This window comes from Gekko japonicus, unplaced genomic scaffold (genome assembly GCF_001447785.1).
Source record: "Gekko japonicus isolate JY-2015 unplaced genomic scaffold, Gekko_japonicus_V1.1 scaffold70, whole genome shotgun sequence".
Taxonomy (NCBI): Eukaryota; Metazoa; Chordata; class Lepidosauria; order Squamata; family Gekkonidae; genus Gekko; species Gekko japonicus.
In genome coordinates this window covers 1,403,528-1,423,504 of record NW_015167529.1, presented here as the reverse complement: position 1 = coordinate 1,423,504, position 19,977 = coordinate 1,403,528, and the positions used below count along the sequence as shown (strand labels likewise).

General features: G+C 42.1%; 1 protein-coding gene across 2 annotated transcripts in view; it reads right to left on the bottom strand.

Moving 5' to 3' along the window:
- Positions 1-19,977, bottom strand: part of BCAR3 (breast cancer anti-estrogen resistance 3) — an 86,559-nt gene that overhangs the window by 41,673 nt on the left and 24,909 nt on the right. Inside the window, exon 1 of one of the 2 annotated variants that reach the window (XM_015413332.1) lies at positions 5,927-6,112. The exons of the other annotated variant lie outside the window; for it this stretch is intronic. Coding sequence (XP_015268818.1) covers positions 5,927-6,010 — 84 coding nt within the window. The 5' untranslated portion in view covers positions 6,011-6,112. Of the gene's footprint in view, positions 1-5,926; positions 6,113-19,977 lie in introns of those variants that run through there. 2 annotated transcript variants of the gene reach the window in all.

Here is a 19,977-nt window from a genome sequence, read left to right as displayed (position 1 = left end):
TACTCTACAGAGGGTCGAAGATCTTAATGAGCATATACAATCTCCTGTTTTTTCCCCTCATTACCTCATTGTCATCTGTTTTCTGGTAATTTTTTTTATGTTAGTGTAGCTTCGGTGGCTCCATCTGATGCCAGGAAATCTGAAACCCTGATGGGATTTGGAGTACACAGTTTGTTAGCATCTCTGATCGTACATCTCCTTGATGTTCTCCATCTTCCTGATAGGATTTCAATTGTTTCCTGCTGCTATGCAGAGCCCTGCCAAAAGACATTTAAATTCACCCCAGGAGCCGCCTGTCAAGGGATTCTTCTTGCTTATGACAAGTCTGCAGTGAGAAGGTTTCCAATTCATATGAATAAGTCACATCAAACTACTTATCTGAGTCTATATAAAAATGTGCCATTTGTCAAAGCATTTTTTTGTCAGTGGCTTGCATAAATAGCAGCAAAACATCTGTAGTAAGAAGAGCTGATGTGTTGTGCTAAGAGGCCTACTGTATGTAAGAGCAGCATTATGGCTCAGTGTGCGATATATTAAGCCTTTAGGGTTTTGTCTGAAGCAGTAAAACCAGGGGTGTCAAACATACAGCCTGCAGGCCAGATCCAGCCCCTGCAAGCCTCCAATCCGGCCCAAGAGCAACTGACTCTGTGCTGCTTCCTTCTGGCCAGTCTCTCCTATTCCCTGCTTCAGAGGAGAGAAAGAAAGCCTTCCCTTAATTGACTGAGGGCTCCACAACCTCCTACTACTACTCTGAGAAGGGAGGATGGCATCTCGTGGGACTTTTAAGAAGACCAGCAACATTTTATTCCAGGCATAAGCTTTAGTAATGCAAGCACACTTTTTCTTCTTCAGAGACAGAGAGGGAGGGAAAGATACATGCCAGAAAGAGAGAGGGGGAGAAAGCCCTATGTTTAAGACCAAAAACATTTTATTCCAGGTATAAGCTTTTGTGTGCAAGCACACTTTTAACCAAAAATATTTTATTCCAGGTATGAGAGACTCTCCTGTGTTTAGGACCAAACATATTTTATGCCGGGGGGGGGGGGGGAGAGAGAGAGAGACAGACAGACCGACAGACAGACAGACAGACCTGTGTTTAAGACCAAAAATGTTCTGTTCCAGGTATAAGCTTTTGTGGGCAAGCACACTTCTTCTTCAGAGAGAGGGAGGGGGAGGGACGGAGAGGGAGGGAGGGAAAGCCCCAGAGAGAGCACAGGGGAGGGAGTCCCATGGCACTTGGAGAGATCCCCCATTCCATTTCTAACAGATTGGGGGGGGAGAAACCTAATAGCACAGCTTGCATTCCCTATTAGTGAAAGGGAGCAAGAGTATAGCACCACCTTAATGACTAACAAAATTTGTGGCAGGGCATGAGCTTTCATGAATCACTGCTCACTTCTTCAGATACAGCCGGAATGTGAGTCCATCTGTCCTTATATCTTGGAGAGTGAAGTTATTTCAGATACCAAAAGACAATAGGAGGCAAATGACAGAAGAAACCCAGGTCTCAATTCAGTCCAGGAGTTTGCATTGTCTTGAGCTTCATGATGAGTTACAATTCAGCAGTCTCTCTTTCTAATCTCCCTTTGTAAGAGAATTTCTACTTGTAGTTCAGCAACTCAATGCCCTGAAAGGTTAAATTGTTCCCCCACTGGTTTTTGACTGTTGTGGTTTCTAATAGTGGTAGAAAGAGTAAGAGTCCAGTAGCACCTTTAAAGACTAACAAAATTATGGTAGGGTATGTGCTTTTGTGAATCACTGCTCACTTCTTCAGACTAATTTCCATTTATTGTTTGCATCCTCCTGCACTGAATCCTCCTGTACCAAACTGAGACAGATTTCCTGTCTCATTACCAATGCTGATATCTCCACCTGTCTGCATATCACACCTAATCCAATCACACCTGCTGTTGCCATTTGGCATCTGAAATCATCTTTATAGAGTTTATATCACTGGTACCTTTATATCTCTGGTACATTTTATAGCACACTTGGCCTGGCCTGACAAAGTGACATTTATGTCAGATCTGGCCCTCGTAACAAATGAGTTCGACACCTCTGAGCAAAACAGACCTAAACAGCAGAATGCCAATTTTTAGCCTGTTAAGGGATGCAAGTATGAGTCTACTTGGCACAGGTCTTTACCTGGTTTATCATAGCTGCCACACTTTCTTTGCACAGACCAGACAGCAATATCAGAGGAAAGTGAGTATTAATTAGATAGCACTTTTGACTGTGAAAACACTCCTGTGGCCAAAGGCTTCCATACAAATATGAGAGACAGAGAGAGATGGAGAGAGACCATTTTAATCTATTCCCTGTATTCCCTTTGCTACTACATCTTAACTTTTCTCATCCTCACATCTAGGTTAAGGACCCGAGTTAAAAAAATCTACTTAAAATAAAAAAAAAGAATCAATTTTTCTATTGGTCAGGCTTGTCCCCAGTGGTTCTGGATGGTATCATAAACTATAGATTTTTAATGTCTATGTCAAAGCAGAACATCTGTTAAAATATTATTTTATGTCTTCATGGTACCACTAAATGACTGTTCTGTGTATTTCAGAATACACCTTAATTTGGGGGGGGGGATTAAACGGGTTCTCAAATGGTCTTTGGGTTGTTTGAACTTTTGTCACTCATAAAACTTTAATCAAGTGCTCAAAATTTATTATGCTTGATAGAAGATACTGAAAGGTCGTAGCCTAAAAAGCCACTAGTTAGTAATAAGGAAAGAGCAGCCAAGCAAACTCCTGACTTTGTAGAGCATCCCAAGAACCTTTTCCATCCAAGTGTAAACAAAGGGACTGGAGAAGTACTCACTGGAGTCGGGGGGCTTCAGAATGAAAATCCTGTTGGGTAGTATGACAGAAGACTGTTAAAGATATGGCAAACTACCAATTCCTATCTCAACTATTTTCCCATGCCCCAATAATCTCCCTTGAGACCGACCATTTTTACAAGACACAAACTGCGACTTTTTCAAAAATGACCATTCATCCACTAGTAAAGCTGTTGCCACAAGACTTCTTTGTGGTGTTTTTGCAGAAAGAAACTAAATGCTATTATTTCACTGGAATTTATATTCACTTGCAATCCTATTCCAAATGATTGATTACTGTGAAACAAGGCAAGGTTGTAAATACACTCCATATGCTGCCAATGTTTTGTCAGTCTCATTAGAATCTCAAGCTCCAGAACTAATTATTTTCTGCTTTGAAAAGCTGTAATTAAGAACACCTCTTTACAGTTAACTGTATTTTCAGACTGAGACGGCCTCTAGTGGAAGACAGAATGTGCAGTGTTAGCATTCAAATCTTGTCTCATTGAAATGCTTGAGTGGAGTAATTCAGACAGAGGTGGCAGGGGAAAAAATTTCCACATGTCAGTGCTACATGCAGGGGCTGTAATACTGAGCCAAAGTTCACCACATGGCAGTCTCTGGCCATCTTTGGTCACATGGATGCTTTCTACGCCAAGCCAGTATTCAACGCTCATAGCAGATTCCAGAAGAAGACACTATTATTATTTTTGCCTCCAATCTCTTTTTACCTGGAAGATTTTTTTTTTAAAGGCTGGGATATCCTAGTCTACATATGCAGCAGAATAACATGGCAGAATGAATTAAGCTACCTGAGAATGCAGGTGAAACTACCACATTTTGTAAATATTCCCCTGTACCTTTTGTTTTTAGCTCCATAAATCTGGAAAAGCAGAACAGGAAGTTGTCTCAGAGTTTGGGGGAGCAATGAAAAAAAGACTTCCCCCTCCTGAATACTGAAGCGATTTGGTTCACTTTTAGCACCTCATGATTCTACAAGTTTCTTCAAGTTCAGGGATAGACAACATCTACCTGTGAAAATGCTGGTGCACCAGCAAAGAAAAAGGTGGTGGAGAAGGGAAGAGACGAAGGCCGTACTTAGCCAGACACACTGGGAATGAGCTAAGCCTCAAGCACTGCCGTCAGTGCCAGAGGGGCTCACCTCAGTCCTTTGGCCAGAGAACTGGCCCTGTGTGCCAAACAAAATGGTCTAGCATACCACTGTTCAGTACACATGCTGGGGGTTGTATACTGGTGCTGTACTAGCAGCATTAGTGCATTTCTGCTGAGGCTCAGGAAACAATCCTGACATAAACTGCATCTTAGGACTCCATTCTTATTACTACACTTTCTAGCTATAACAAAAATTCTGGTCAATGCCATCTTTGGCTCTTCCTTTCTAGGCTTACAAATGCTTTTAAAATAGAACTTCCTTGGATTTCAGTAAACATGAAGCAACGGAGATCTCAAAAGTTTTGCAACGCATATATCAAGCCTATTTTAAATACTGGAAACCTCTTTAAATAGAATCTTATTTCAGAACAAGGCCAGCTGTACTTCTATATCAAACCGTGCTTCCCCTCAGTTTCTCCAGAGGCCGTGTGGATTGGACCAAGGGAAAGTTACCATGACAACATACAGCATGATTTTAGGTATTAGCCATTCATGCCAAGATAAACAATGCAGTCAAGAATTATAGCTCTAATTCTGCTTTGATAATGAACACTAAGCCTCAAAATTCATATAGAAGCTTTTAAACCCGATGAATTAAAATAACAGTTTTTATCATCTAAATCAAAATTAGAGTCCTTTGTTCATTGGCCTCTATACAGGCACCCTTCTTTGTGTTTTTTCTTGTCGTTTCAGTGAATTCATGCACCACTCTTCTTGGGTTTGCTGTCCACTCCATAAAGAGCAGCACCAGACCTCTTGCTGAGTAAAGGCCTGCTAAGACAAAGGCGGGGGGGGGGCGACTTCCAACTTGATCTGAGGGCTAAGAGGTTTCTGGCCTCGACAACAGCAAGTCAGGCATAAATTCAACATGTGCAGCTTCCATGGCTCAATGCACATATGATAGTCCCCCACCTTCACCACCACCACCTCCCCAATGACACTGCACTATATCTGCACCAGAGCTAACTGTGGCTAATGCTCAGTGGTTTGAAATCAGTGTCTGAAACTGATGGTGCAAATTTCAATTATAGAGCAATCGAGTTAGCATCTGCAATACTCAGCACCAAAGCAAACATGACAGAGAGAATGCTGTAAGTAAAGAACAGGAGGCAGGGGGAAAATTCACACAGTAGACCAGAAGAGGGAGTTTGTAAGACAAAGGCATGGTCCTGACCTCCTAGCTAAGGCTACATTCTGCACTGAATCAGCACTGCATTTTGCCAGCAGTTTTATTTTCCTGTGAGTCTTCAGGTTTGTGTACACCACTGAATAAGAGATGCCTCAGACCTTTATCAGCAAAATGTTTTAAAGCATACTTTACGAGTACCTTTCCACAGAACGCAGTAGAAGGCTACAGTCTGTATTTTAATTTTGACAAGAACAGCATATCGTTTTCAAAAACTTTGTATCACTGTCCCTTCAAAATGCTTCAGGAAACCAAACAATCCGTTTGGTGGAACCAATTCAGAAATAATTCATCTATGCTTTTTCTGTGTTCTTCCACAGTGTGATGCAACCCTCGGTCTCGTTTGCCAGCAGATGCGTTTTCAGAGCTTTGGTTTGCTGTCAACTTCTACTCTATCACATTTGTGTCATGTCCTTGGTCCAAGGGGCTCAGAGCACCATAAGCATTCCCCCTCCCCAATTTCATCCTCATAATAACCTCCTGTGTTCCGGCAGGAAGGCAGCAACTGGTTCATGATCAGTCAGTGTGCCTAACAGCTAAGCTGGATATACATCTGCCTGGTACGAGTAAAATATTTCATACTGGCCATGCATAATAGGACTCCTCTCATTAACAAGAATTTTCACAGATCTCCAGATAGATGCACGTACTCTACATTCGATTTTTATCAGATAAATACCATTTCAATGTACTAGCATGTTTTTACTATCATCAATACATTTTTATTAATACAACAAGCCACCTACCTTGATTTCGATAAGGGATTCACGATGATAAAAACAGCAGAGAGTTGCTGCAAGCGTTTGAAGAACATTACGGTCTTTAGGCATTTTCCACTCCTTTACCCTGTGGACCAAAAGCTTCTCTTGGAACACAAGAGAAAGAGTCCCTCCTAGTTACTTTCCAGAGTTCCCACTGTGCTCTTGTGCTTAGCTGCTGCCTGCTGGGCCTTCTACATTCTCTCAGACCAGATTTTAATCCCAGGCCGTTTCCTCAGTGAAAGCTGATCCTGTCATCTAAAAGGGCACCCCCACACACACCCTCGCTTCCATCCAGCACATACCAAAATCCTAAAGGGACTTTTATAGCACTCACCAATGAAATCCTAAACCTACTGAGTCTCTTTCTGTTTGGGAATCTCCCCCTTCCACATGATTCCAAACACAATTTAAAACACACATACACAGAACCAAACAAATGGCATCACCTTTTTGCCACTGGCACTCAATACCTGGGGCCCAGAAAGGTTTGCCACTCCACTGGTTCCTCTGCAGCCACAAAAGATATAAGTAATGTCCACACTTACATCACTAATACTGCTAGGTACACAACTGATAAGGGCATCTGCGAGAACAGTTGTCGAGAGGGTTATGTGTCCCTGTTACTTTTCATAACCAAACATAACATCACCTGAGGAAGCATAAGTAGCCAAGGAAAAAGCTCTAGCTGTTTGCTTTGAATTAGCAGGCTGCTGTTAACCCCCTTGTGCGAAAACAACAGAGAGGAGTTGGCAACACCAGCACAACTACTGTTTGTGTCTCCCTGGTCAACGTGTCATACTGGTCAACGCAGCCTTCTGCTAGTTAATTAAAAGATCAATTTGTGAACTGCCAGGCTTGGCGCTGGTCTTATGCAACTAAGCAAGCTTCTGGAAACCAAGATTTAAAGCTTAGTGCTGCAAACTTTGGGTGCCCTCCAAATGCTCCTGGGATTTCCACCACCGATGTCTACAGATGGTGGGTTTCAGATGTTGAAAGCACAGGCTGAGACCTGCTTTGAGATCTGCAGGCAAAAATAAATACTCATCTCTACAGGAACACTGTGTGTGGGCACCATGAAGCTTTTAACTGCAGGTCGTGGCACAGATTCCAGGTATGCAGAAAAGACTTGCAGAGCGAATGGCTCCAGATGACTCAGACAAGTGGTCCAAGCCACATAAAAACAGACAGGTTTGCGGTGCAAACTGACCTGGGTAGAAATTCCACCTTAATCACCTAATAGCATGACCAAAGCCACGTTTATTGGGCTACACGTCTCCTAATAACCTATCGTCCAGGTACAGCAGGTGTCTTAGAACCAGGAGGCAGAAAAGTACAATATATCTAGAGAAGGAACATTAAAGATATCAAAAAACTAACCACATGCTGCAAAGAAAAAAAAACCCAGCTCCTCTGGGACCCTACCATTTCAGAGTAGAAAAAGAAACTGCACATGTTAATGTTCTCACATGTCAAAAAAACCCAGCCAGCAGAAAGTTAGCTCTCTCATATTCCAGTTTTCTATTCTGATGCAGTGTTGGCGTATGTAAAAGAGCAATCCAACATGTAATTCCCAACCTACAGTCTGAAATGGTACAGTCTACAAACAGTTACAGGATGTGATATGTTTGAACATGTTGCTTGGCCACAATAGAAAATGGGTAGTTTTCATTCAACATTATAAATAGTTACTGGAATTCTCCACCACAGGGCATTTATTATGAAGCAGTCATTTCAGTAGTTTCAAGAATGTGATCAGGCATTTATAGCTATGAGAACAACATCCAATGTTTAATTTTAGGGACTTAATTATAGATGGAATCAGAAATCCCTTGTGAAACAGATTAATTTAGAACTTGTCCAAGTTACAGCTAAGCAGGGGGCATTTATGTGAACAGCTCCCGTATTGACAGCTTTGCCCTACAATTTTGGCAAGAAACAATAAACCTAACAGTTTCTGTTCTGATACAGAACAACAACATTGACTGAGATCGTAAATGAAGACCCAGACGGTGCTATATTTATTCTGGAGTAATTAAACCAGATTTTAAAACAGAGCACATATTTAAAAAGAAATTCTCCTTAAGTAGTAACTGATGATAATCCTAAAACTTTCTTTGCCAGCAAACAGATGCTTAAAGGATAAGATTTTACCAGTAGTATCATAAAAAATAACTTCACACTGAATTCTCAACAGAAATGGCACTTTGAAAATATGGGGAAAACATTTATTTTTATTAGTTTATTCTTATATTTACCTATCAGTCTAAAAAAGATCCCAGAACACTTTTCTAACTCAAGGAAAAAATTACTCTTTACTAAAAAAAAAAAAAAAAAGCGCATGTGTGTAAATAAAATTTCAGAAAAGATTTGCAGTGTCCTGGTTCAGCTATGGCATACAGCAAGCAGTAACAGTGTTCATGTGGAGAGTGTAGCTCTGTTATCACTGAATAAGTACAGCCCTACCATATCCATTGCCGATCAGACAGTAGGGTCCTAACTAGAAATAAGTATCCTCACTCAAGTATTTCTGCTTCAAACTTACTTCAAACAGGGCCTGTGCCAATGTAACTTCATACCGAATGGGCTGGGTTTCCTTTCAGGCCAAATACACTGAGAATTCTGTTCTGTACCCAATATTATTTAATATGTACTCAAATTAACACGAGTATAACTGTTGATAAGGTGGACTTTCAAGGTGGAATTCAGTTTCTGCTGGATCAGGTTTGCCATTTTGAAGCACAATGGCATCCACAGCTTGGAGCAGCTTTCGCTAACTTTGGCTGATATGCCAGTTGCATCTTCTGGGGGAGAAAGATGATTTTGCTACACTAATCCACGCTTTGGAAATATCTAGCTTCAATTACTGCGATGCATTTATACATGAGACTGCTTTTGAAAAATGTTTGGAAATTTCCATTTTGTCTAGAATTTGGTGTCGGGGTTATTAACTAGGTTCCATTGTGGAGCTCATATACACCAATACATAAAGATGTTTATTGGCTCCCAATAGTTTGTTTCTATCTTAAATTCAAGGTGCTAATTTGAACTGAGAAATCTTAAAATGGTCTCGGCCTAGAGTTTTTATAGAATCATCGAATCACAGAGTTGGATGGGGCCATACAGGCCATCTAGTCCAACCACCTGTTCAATGCAGGATCAGCCTAGAGCAGGGGTGTCAAGCATGTGGACTGTAGGGCAGATCTGGCCTGCGCAGGGCTCAAATCCAGCCCCTGAGCAACTTCGTTCTCCTGCTTCCTTTCCAGGACTGCTGATGCAGCCGCACCATAGCTTGGTTTTCCCCCCAGCTCCCTTAGTGGCTTTTTGCTTCCTGCTTCTTGCCTCCCTCCCTTGCACGCACACATGCGCACACGCATGTACTCTCTCTCACATACACACACAGAGAGCTCTGTAGCTGCTTCCATCTGCCAGACCTGTTGGGGACAAATTCGTGCTTACTTCCCTGGATCACCAGGCTGTCCTTTAGATGCTTGCAGATTGATTCCTTTAAAATCTGCTCCAGTATCCTCCCTTGGACAGATTTAAAGGGATGTCTTTGTTGGGTATTACAAGTTGAAAACACTCAGTATATCTGGGGTTAAATGTGTGTTTATGTTACTCACAGGAAGTCACATGTTTTTCATGTAACCAATGTTCTTTAGCTGTAGAAAGCCCGGGAATTTTCTCCCTGATATAGGGATTTGATTGGGACTAAAGTGTCAAGGTGTATTACCATTTTATGGCTTCTCTTCCCGTCTTTGTTTTGGTGTTCTGAAGAGCAGGCATAATCTCTCTTCTAGTTTTGTCTTTGTAGAGTAAGGATGTAGCCGATTATGCTCTGTTGTTATTTTCATCCCAGTTACCCTTCCCATGCTAGAATTTAGTAAAAACTTTATATTTTAATCACACATGGGCTCTCAGTCTGAATTATTTTACTCTGGCTCTGCTGGACTATCCTATCTCTGCTAAATACCATTTTTTCAATATCTCACTATCACCCAACAGTCTTCAACCACAGTAGCTTCCTCCCCTTGTACATTCGCCTGGTACCAATGCTGCTACTCTTAGGCACCAGATTAAATCTGTCCTGTTCTCCCAGGCCTGTGATGGTAGAAACAAGTGACTTACCCGCAGTTGTTCTTTTTTGAGTAAACACATAAACCTGCCTTTTATTGAATCAGACCATTGGCTTACCAAGGTCAGTAATGTCTACTCTGAATGGAAACAGCTCTCCAGGTTCTCAGGCTGAGGGCTTGCACAGCACCTTCTACCTGGTTGTTTTAACAGGAGATGCAGGGGCAGAATCTGGGGCCTTCTGCATGCTAACCAGATGCTCTACCACTGAGCAGCATCCCCTTCCCAGATGGGCGGTCATCTTTCTGTGCTTTATGTTTTTAAATTGTATAGTTTTTCGCTTGTTTGATTTGCTAACTTATATTTTTTAATTGACATTACTCACCTCTAAGGCTCAGTGTGTGGCTGGTTGGTTGACAGACAGATATTGCACATGTTATAATGCATTCAGAGGAACATGCATAGGGGCAAGGGGTAGATCTTGCCATCCAAACCACACTCGTGTACATTAACCACCCTCCCTTCGAATACCAGGAAAAGGGCACTCATGTCTACAAAGTTATTTTCCTCGTAACTGAGTGATGTGGATGAAAATATTTGATCAATCTATTTCATGCGTGTAGAGCATTGTTAATTAAGCTGTCCGATTCTTCAGGATTTTACAGAGAGACATACAAACACACACTGCATCTCCTTTGTTATCTTGTCAGAGCCCATTTTTAGAATTTGCATGGCAACATACTGAACTCTGGCTCCCCCTCATGGTTAACAGCATGCTGAAAAGGGACTGAAAACCTGCAGCTGTACAGCACTGCTGTATTTTGCTCCTTTTTGAAAAGAAACCTGAGTTTTGTCAGCATGGCTGCATGTTCCTGGCTGCAACTGAAAATTCCCCCCCCCTCTTCCATATATAAGCTCAAAGAGACAACAAAATTCTCAGCCAGCCCACTGTTTCCTATCATGCCCAGCTTGGCTTGTTAGAATTCAGACCTCTTGTTATGAGGCAGACATGACATCCCAGGTTTCAAGCATTAGACACAGAAACATTCCTTTTTCACTCTTTTAAAATATGTATGTGCCAATCTTCAGCCCTTGACATGGCCTGGAAATACCATGTCATGACCGTTTCAGGACACGTAAGGAGTCTCCCATTTTGAGAGAGGGGTGTACAAATGTCTCTCTGTGAGATTTTTCTAGCAACTGATGTCTTGTGCTATGTGTGCACTGAATTTGAGGGTTCTTGCTCATCAGAAAGCACCTCAACAATTTCCTTGATCCCCACGAGTTAGCAAGACAGTTGGTCAAATGAGGACCAAGCATTGTTTTTTTGGGTTTTTTTTCCATCCAGTGAGCAAAATATCCAGAATAATATATGTCTGAAAAGAAGACTCATACAGTGCAAAGACCTCCCCAGAGAAGCTGCAGCGGGACTGCTTTGTACAAGTGCTCACAACAACCAACCAGTGTGATCCAGTCAATGACAATTCACTGATAACTCATCAAGGGTCAAGAATGGAGAGCAGATTTTTGTCCCCCTCACCTCAGCAGCCGCCCCCAATGCAGCACTGTATTTTTTCCCTTGAGGAGTGAATGGCAACCTTCACTTATTTGAGATGCAATTACTCAGGCAGCGACACAAAAGGAGCAGAGGCTAAATCTGCCCCCTTCTCCCAGCGACCCCAGCTACTAAGAATCAGGCCTGCTCCTAAAGTAGGACCCGCATCACCTGCAAACACCCATCTTGGGTTCTGGTTTGGGGTCTTGCTGGAGGCTCATGGACACTTCAAAAACAGCTTTTATAAACACTGATTAAATGTCACCCACACCAGAACTAGTGTAAAAGCAGCAACCGTGTTCTCAGTAGCTTTGTCAAGCACTGAAATGCAACCAAATCAGGATGTAACAAAGGCCATAAGGAAGAACATCGGTGAGAGTGGTGCATACAGTGTAAAGTGCAGGAAGGATCTGGGGTTAAGATTATTCTGTTTCTCCAAATCAGTATCAAACCAAGAGTGCATATGAAAATAAAGCCAACAGGCCCGAGGCTCATAGCTGGCAACTCTCGCCTACCCTGCACAAGACATTTCGTTAAATTCCAGGGAGGCTCTTCCTTCCTCCACGCTAACCCATCTAATTTCAGATCCAGTACAGGATACAAGGAACTCTCCGATCCCATAACCACAACACAGTATCCTGGCAGTTAGTCTGAACAGGTTTTTTCCTATACATTTTAGAGTTTTAGTCTTTATTACTAAAAGCTGGGATGGGATAGCTCAACTTTCTTCAGGTCTACAGATGGAATTTTCTTTTTTAAAATAATGTTTGGATTGCAAATCATGGAATGTGGCATCACGAATGGGCGTGGAATGATCAGCATCAATCGGCTTATGAAATGCAGCCTCCTCTCCTCTCCCCTTCCACTTCTCCTTTACACTTATTTCCCCTTCAGATTCCCAAATCTCAAGGCTCCAGTAACAGGGTTTGTGACAGAACTCCCCTTCTATACAAATATTAAGGGTATGCGAAGATGTAGCAATCCTATACTTCCAAGCTTAAACCTTTTCAAACCTCCCTTGCTTCTCTGCTTCCTTCCTTGCTTCATAGTTCCTTCCTTCTTCAGTTCTAGTCTCCACCACCCTCTCCTTCCTCTTTTTCGCATACCTTTTATTTATGTCCCTACTTTTACAAATTTAGCCTTCAGCCTACTTTCTGCAAGCATGTCGTTGGGTTTCTGGCCCATAGCTTTCTTAACTCTTGGAATCTCCTCCTGGTCCTTGTGTAACCCATAACACTGCTCCTAGGACCTGTGATGGGTTTCGATCCTATCCAAACCTATATCTTTCCCTTTCCTCACAGAAGGTGGAGTGCAAACTTTCTGACAGCTTTGTTCCCTAAGCATTTAGAACTTCCAAGAACATTCTGCCTCAGCTTTGCTACCTACTGGAAGAAGCTTCATTGGTACAAGTGCAATATAATACGGGCTACTGAAAACGTTTGCACACTGCTGCAGTTTCTGAACTGTCTGCAGCCTTGCTAGGTTAATGAAAAAATATATAAATTCCAGAAGGCTAGCCATCTTAATCAGTTGCAGCAAATTACAAAAAGGAAACTTGTGGCATTTTAAGACTAACAGTAATACTGCTGGTCTTTCAGGGGGCACTAGACACACAGTGAGCACTTTAAAAAAACTGTTTTTCCATCCCCACAGGTATTATGGTTATGACCCATAGCTAATAATGTGTGTAATGTTGCCCTTTGAACCACAATTATATGGCTACGTTTAAGTACTTCCTCCTAAGACACATTTCTTTATTGCATAAAGGAAATCGTATGCAGTTCTCTCACTTCAAAAAGCCAAAATGCATTTGTAGTTCAGTTTTCATTAAAATGTCCACCATGTCTGAGTTGGTCTTAAACTGATAAAGACTTAATTGGAGACGTATGACTCATTAATGTGTGGATATGTAGACAAGATCTACTGTTGCAGTGGGGAGGGAGAGAATCGCTATTGTATTCATTCCCTTCCAGAGACTTTTCAAGCAAAGCTTGATAGCTTTACACCTTCTAGCATACAAGCTGGCAGCAAGAGGCCATTTTTAAAATGATTCTTAAATTTTAACACCAGATGGTTTTTCTGTTGCATTCACAGAGAAGTTCCAGAGTGTAATTCTGTTCACCACGCTAGAGGGCAGTGGATTACCACTAGGAACTTTATTAAAACACATGCACTCAAAGGCTATCTTCCTAAATCATGCCTACATTAAAAACTCCAGAAATTACAAGACTGGACATAACAGCCTATGACATGGAACCAAAGTGTCCCATTTCTACTTAGATAGCCCATCTGCAAATTCCTGGACTTCTTTGTTTTAATGCAATAAAGTTTATTGAAATTTTGTCTGGACTTCTTTATGAACCTTTTCAGATTATGTCTGTCTGAAAAATAAAAACTGGAAAAATAAAAAGCATAACATCGTATTAAGTTTTCTTGGAGTAGCCAGAACTCTTCCCATTTATTACCTCAAAATTAGGATAGCTTTTTACACTGAAATACAAAAAGCTACAGTAGTAGCAATCTCTCATTGGTTTTTGTTTGTTTGCAGCCTAACAGCAGTTTCTCCATAATGACCCCCATCCTGGTATCGATGCTACGTACACTGCAGATTGGGACACTGGACTGCAGTTTGGGATCTAAATCCTCTGCCTTCCCTTGATGTGTCATACTGAACAAGCACTCTCACACCTCTCATTCTTAAGTACTCACAGTGTGGCACAGAAAGACAGAAATCTAGTAGACTCGCTACAGTATGGGAATGACTGTGTCAGCAGCCTAAGAGCAGCATTCAGTATCAGTCCCTGTCATGAGGGTGTCTCGATCGAGGCTACCCAGTGGGTGATGGATATTTGAGGAGTGGGGTAGAGTTCTTACATTACTTTAAACTTTAGGAAACTCTTCCACTAATACAGATTTTGAAGAAAACGCTAATAATTACACTGCCAAAACAAGAACACCCCTATCAGGCAAGTAACCTATTTATTCAATTGTCCTCTTTTCAAAGAGGTGCCCTACACATTAACAAGGCCATTCTCAGTAGAGTTACACACTTCTAGGTCCATTCAGTGGGCTGGCTCAGAAAGGCATAATTCTGTTTAGGATTCCACTGCAACAGGTCCACAGCTCTCTAATCAGCAACTAATTTTTAGACAGGGCCCTTGCGAGGAACTGAGAAGGGGGCAGCAACACTGCATGTGTTAAACCTCTCACTGACTCAGGCAAAGGGCTTTTCAACCCCATCCTTCCCAGACAGAACAAGCAAGAGAGCTCTGGCAAGCCCCACCCCCCATCCCCCGCCTTAGCGTCTCAGGTGCCCAACCCAAGACACAGTCAAAGAACTGCTATAAGGTTAAAGTCCATAATAAGATGCTCCTGGAGATCAGGGATCATACAAAGTGAAAGGTGAGAAACTCCTGCAGGTCCAGAGCAAGCCCTTTGGTGACCAGTTGCCCAGCCCTTCTTTAGTATCTTATCAGTTCCATCCAGTTATTTCTTTACAGACTATCTTAAACAGTCATTGATCACTTCACCTTTCCTGAATTTATTTGCTATGAATTAGCAACGCTGCTTTGGATATTACCACATCCCAGACCACTTCCCTCGTGATGCTTTTGAGTGACACAGAAGTACTCCCCAAATCCTCTCTTATGTCTGAAGACAGACAGGGGAGAAAGCAACATTCAATAGACTTTACTATTTCCTGGAAAGGCTCAAGCACACACAGTATCAAGGAGCAGCTTGGGAAGGATCTCTTTTTGGACGTGCTGCCCATCAGACAGCTCCCAGAGGGGAAGCAGAAGTCTGAGCTGCCCTAACTGGATCTCTAGGTTACGGCATGCATAGGTGCAGGCTCTAAAAATGAATGCCACAAGTAAACATAGAGGCGCCATGAGGGAAGCCTACAGAGCACCATCATAAATATGTATCCACGGCAACTTTTAAACAGAACTGTGCATGCATTAATTAAAACATATGACAGAAAAAAACTATGTTGAAGGGTAGCAGGAAGAAAGGGGGGACAGGAGCTGCACTGACACCCACATCTAAGACAGGGGAAATCATGTATATAAACATGTATTTTGAAGTGTTTAGACATGGAAGGGACTTGCAAGTTCCAAGAATCAGTTGACTATTCCCTATTGTTTTGTTTGTTTATTCCCTTTTTGTTGGGATTCTTTTTAAGTAAGTCAGCAGAGTATTAAGAGACTGAGTCCATGGTGTGTTTTAAAATATAAAAGTTTACTATAAACCTAACATGGGAAAAAGGTACACAGGATATAAAATAACAAAGAGCTAATATGCCTACATCCTTACAGCTAAAGGGTAAAACGGGAAGAGCTGAATGGCGTCTCCTTCTCTAGTCAGAACAAAGAATGGGAGGAGAAACCAATATGCTAAATACTTGACACCTTGGTTTCCAATCAGACTAGCGAACTAGCTCCAAAGTTCCCGGGCATCCTATTGTCTAAACAGATTGGTTACAAACAAACATGTGACTTAACAAACATCATTAACCCTGTAAATACTGAAGTGTTTTGACTGGTGACACCCAACACTTTATTTATATCCCACCTTTCTCCCCAGAGGGGACTCAAAGCAGCTCAACACGGTTCTCTTCTTCATTTTATCCTCACAATAACCCTGTGAGGGTTGGCTGAGAGTGTGTGAGTAGCCCAAGATCATCCAGCCAGCTTCTATGGCAGAGTGGTGATTTGAACCTGGGTCTCCCAGAGCCTAGTCTGATTCTCTAACCATTGCACCACACTGGCTGAGGCTCTTTAAGGTGTTTCTTTTTTTAAAAAAGAAAGAAAAAAAATCATGTTGCTTGGTGATGTCTAATCATTTTCACATTCTAGTTCGGTTCTAGTTTGCATCCCCAGTTCCGCTTTTTGAAATCATGCATGATTAACAACAAGCTCCATTCATTTTACATCACCATTTTTCTAGTCTAGCCAAGGAGAACAGCTTAAGGGAAAACCCCCCTGAGCCTTCCATATTTGACAGAGCCTTACTCTGGTTTATCTTTTTGGCACAAACATTAATCTATCATGTGGGTAAAATGACTCACTAGGTCAAGAAGATTAGTGGAGGAACCCCTCACGACTGCAATTACTGTCCCCTCAAAAGAAGGCCACAAATTGCAAAAATGTGTTTAGTTTTAATTTGGAAAAAGTAATAAAAAATGATCACTCTCTGTCCTCTCTTGATTTACCACCCAATAAATGTCATTCGATAAGCAGCAATGCTTCCTGCAGGGGAGGTCAACTCTATAAAAAGAGTGGACTTGAATGAAAAGCTGTGTGGAGTAATGTTTCCCAAAGGAAATGTCAGGATGAAGTCAACAATGAGACTCAGAAACAGCGGGGGTGGGATATGAGGCTGTGGGTGGGTGGGTGGTCAGCAGGCATCTGGAGCAATGTGTCAAAAAGTCAGGCTGAAGAAGGCAAGACTGACAAGTGCATCTTCAGCAGATAGGGATTCCTTCAGTGGGCACAGTGCAGGGAAACAGTGAGTATTCCTACACAGTGTATGACTAGAAACAAAGGAATTGTTAAAAAAAATAAACATATCATGCATTGGAGTCATGCATCTTCCCCACCTTCCATATGCTTCATTTCCCTGTTTACCAAGAACAATATTGGAGGGCTTCTATTTTGGCTAGACTACATGCTTTCCCCTCTGCTGTTCTGGTGGGAAGATTCCAAGGACTACCCAACTGGGACAGATTATGTGGCTCTTGTGCAATTGAAACTTTATCTCACATTTTCTGTGATTGTGTGCTGGCTGCCCCTTTGAGAGACCCATGGATCTAACTGGTGATAGTTTCTAAGGTTTCATTTGTTGCTATGCCTTTCCTTCTCACTGATGCTGATCCTGGTATCAGCACTTTGGCTGTGGCAAAACCTTTGGCAGCAGGGGCTTCTATGCAAGGATACCCCTTTGGCTGTGGCAAAACGTTTGGCAGCAGGGGCTTCTATGCAAGGATGGAAACAGAGGGTGATATTTTTGAGATTCATTCTGTCCAAGACTGCTGGGTCAATGGATTGTTAAAGAAAGAAAGGATTCAGCAAATGTCTGTTACAGCTCCTTGGTAAAAAAAGTTCCTATGTTGCCTCTAGGGAAATTGTGGGAGTACACAGAGATTTTCAGGGTTAGTAGATGTTAACTGTCATGCCTGCCCTTGACTCAGCCCCAGAGCCAGCTCCTGACAGCCTAAGAGGGAAGGATTCAGTGCCTTTAAGAGCTGAAGAAGCATCAGGATCTGCACCTACTGTAAGTACTGAGGAGGATACACAGCAATCTGAGTCAACTACAGGACGGTTTGCACCTGGGATTGAGCAGGCCATAAGCAGCTCACCACCTGCATCTCCCCCACCTGTAAGTAGGCTTAGGGATCAGAGACGTCAGGAGCTGGCTAGCCGACGAAAAGAAGCACGTTCAAGAGGGCGGAGATCCTTGAGCCCTGAGTTTTAACAGCAGCCAGGACCTCGCACAAAGGTGCTAATGAGTTAATGGGCCAGAGCACTATTTAGTAGGGCCTCTGGCCATGAGCAATTTGTGCTGGCAACCTCGTTCGTAGAACCAGAAGCTCTGCACCTTGATTCCTGTTTGACTCTGTGGCTTTTGGACTCGGCTTGTGTTTGGACTGCTCTGGCTCCTGACTTCCAGCTTTGAACCTGACCACGCCCTCGGCTTTGCTCCCTGTACTCTGACCTCTGGTAACGTTTGACTTCGGCTTTGTCTGGTGTTTTGGGACTTGTTTAATGCTCTGCTGAGTGCTCTCCCGGCTGACCTTTGGACTTGTATTGTGACTGTCTGCCTGCCTCCCTGGCTCTACCGTGAGATTAACACTGAATGAGGGGAAGGGTGGCTAAATTTCCTTGGCTCTAGAGATCTAGCATGCATCCACACAAACTTGAACCTGATATGGTCATGTTCTATTTCCTATTCGGACCACCTCAAATACTTGCCCCTGCAGACGACCATCAGTGCTGCTGAATGTACATGCCCTGAAGAGCCTTGCGCTCTGCACACAGCCATCTGCTGGTTGTCCCCAGCCTGAAAGATGCCAGCCTAGCCTCAGCCAGGGCCAGGGCTTTCTCAGCCTGGTGGAACACGCCTCTGATTAAGATCAGGGCCCTGCAGGACCTGTCACAGTTTTGCAGGTCCTGCACAATGGAGCTGTTCCGCCAGGCCTTTGGTGGAGGCAGTGGGCATCTACCAGCTGGCCTCCCTATACTGCTGCTGCACGAAACCACTGTAGTTCAGTGCCTGGCCCACTCATTTCCCAGCTGTAAGAACTGAAACTGAATATACTGCACTGCCCACTTTAAATGTTTTAAATTGGTTTTGTTAAATTGACCTAATATTAGTTTTATCCTATTGAATTATTTTAAGATTGTATTGAATTTATTTTTAATGATGGTATAAAAAAACCCATAGATGCCTAATAATTAACAGTAATAAGGATATTAATTGCAAAAAAATGGAAATCCAAAATAATACCCTCAATAAAAGAAATAAAAAATAAGACACTAGAAATAGCTGAAATGGACAGAGTAAATATGGAATTAAAACAGAATACAGAAGAAGAGTACTGGGGGAAATGGAAAGAAATTTATAAATTGCTAAATATAAAGGAAATAAAAGCAGATGCAGAATAGACTAGCTTGTAGGAAGAATGATAGGAAGAACTAGTTGCGTAAGCTCATTGTTTAACCCAATTGAAAAATTGTGAGTTATGAATTATATGGTATGACAAAAAAATGTTAATGTTAATGATAATGTCAATGGGAAAAAATGTTACATGTTATATAACAAGTGTTAAATGATGTGATGGTTTGTAAAAAATCAAATAAAAAGAGTTATTAAAAAAAAAAGATTGTATTGAATTTATTGTTGTGAGCCGTCCTGAGCCCACTTGTGGGAAGGGCGGGATGTAAACTGAAATAATAAAATAAAAACAAAATAAATGTATTCATGATGCAGCTGCTCTGCTATATACTTGACTTAAATACAATATTCACTGTAAGGTTAAGGCATTTTTAAGAAGGAAAGCTGTTTACTAACTGATCCTGCTTGACATATCACTGCATATAAGCTACTGTAGAGGGAATGCACAGGAATAAAGGGGGGGGGACACCATTACCAATTGTTAAGAGCCGGACTGGTGGGGGGGGGAGAGATATTTGGTCAGGGATACTCCAGGGGGGATTGTTTAGGCTCTATGTGGGGATTAGATGGGCTGAATCAGGACACATAAAGCATCCCCCGCATACCCAGGGAGCCTGCATGAATGAACCCTTTCTAAGTCATCTGAAAACCACTGGTGTCCACAGAAAGAAGAACGCCAATTAACTCTTTAAGCATAATATTGTAATGTTGCTGCAGACAGTTAAAATTTTTATGT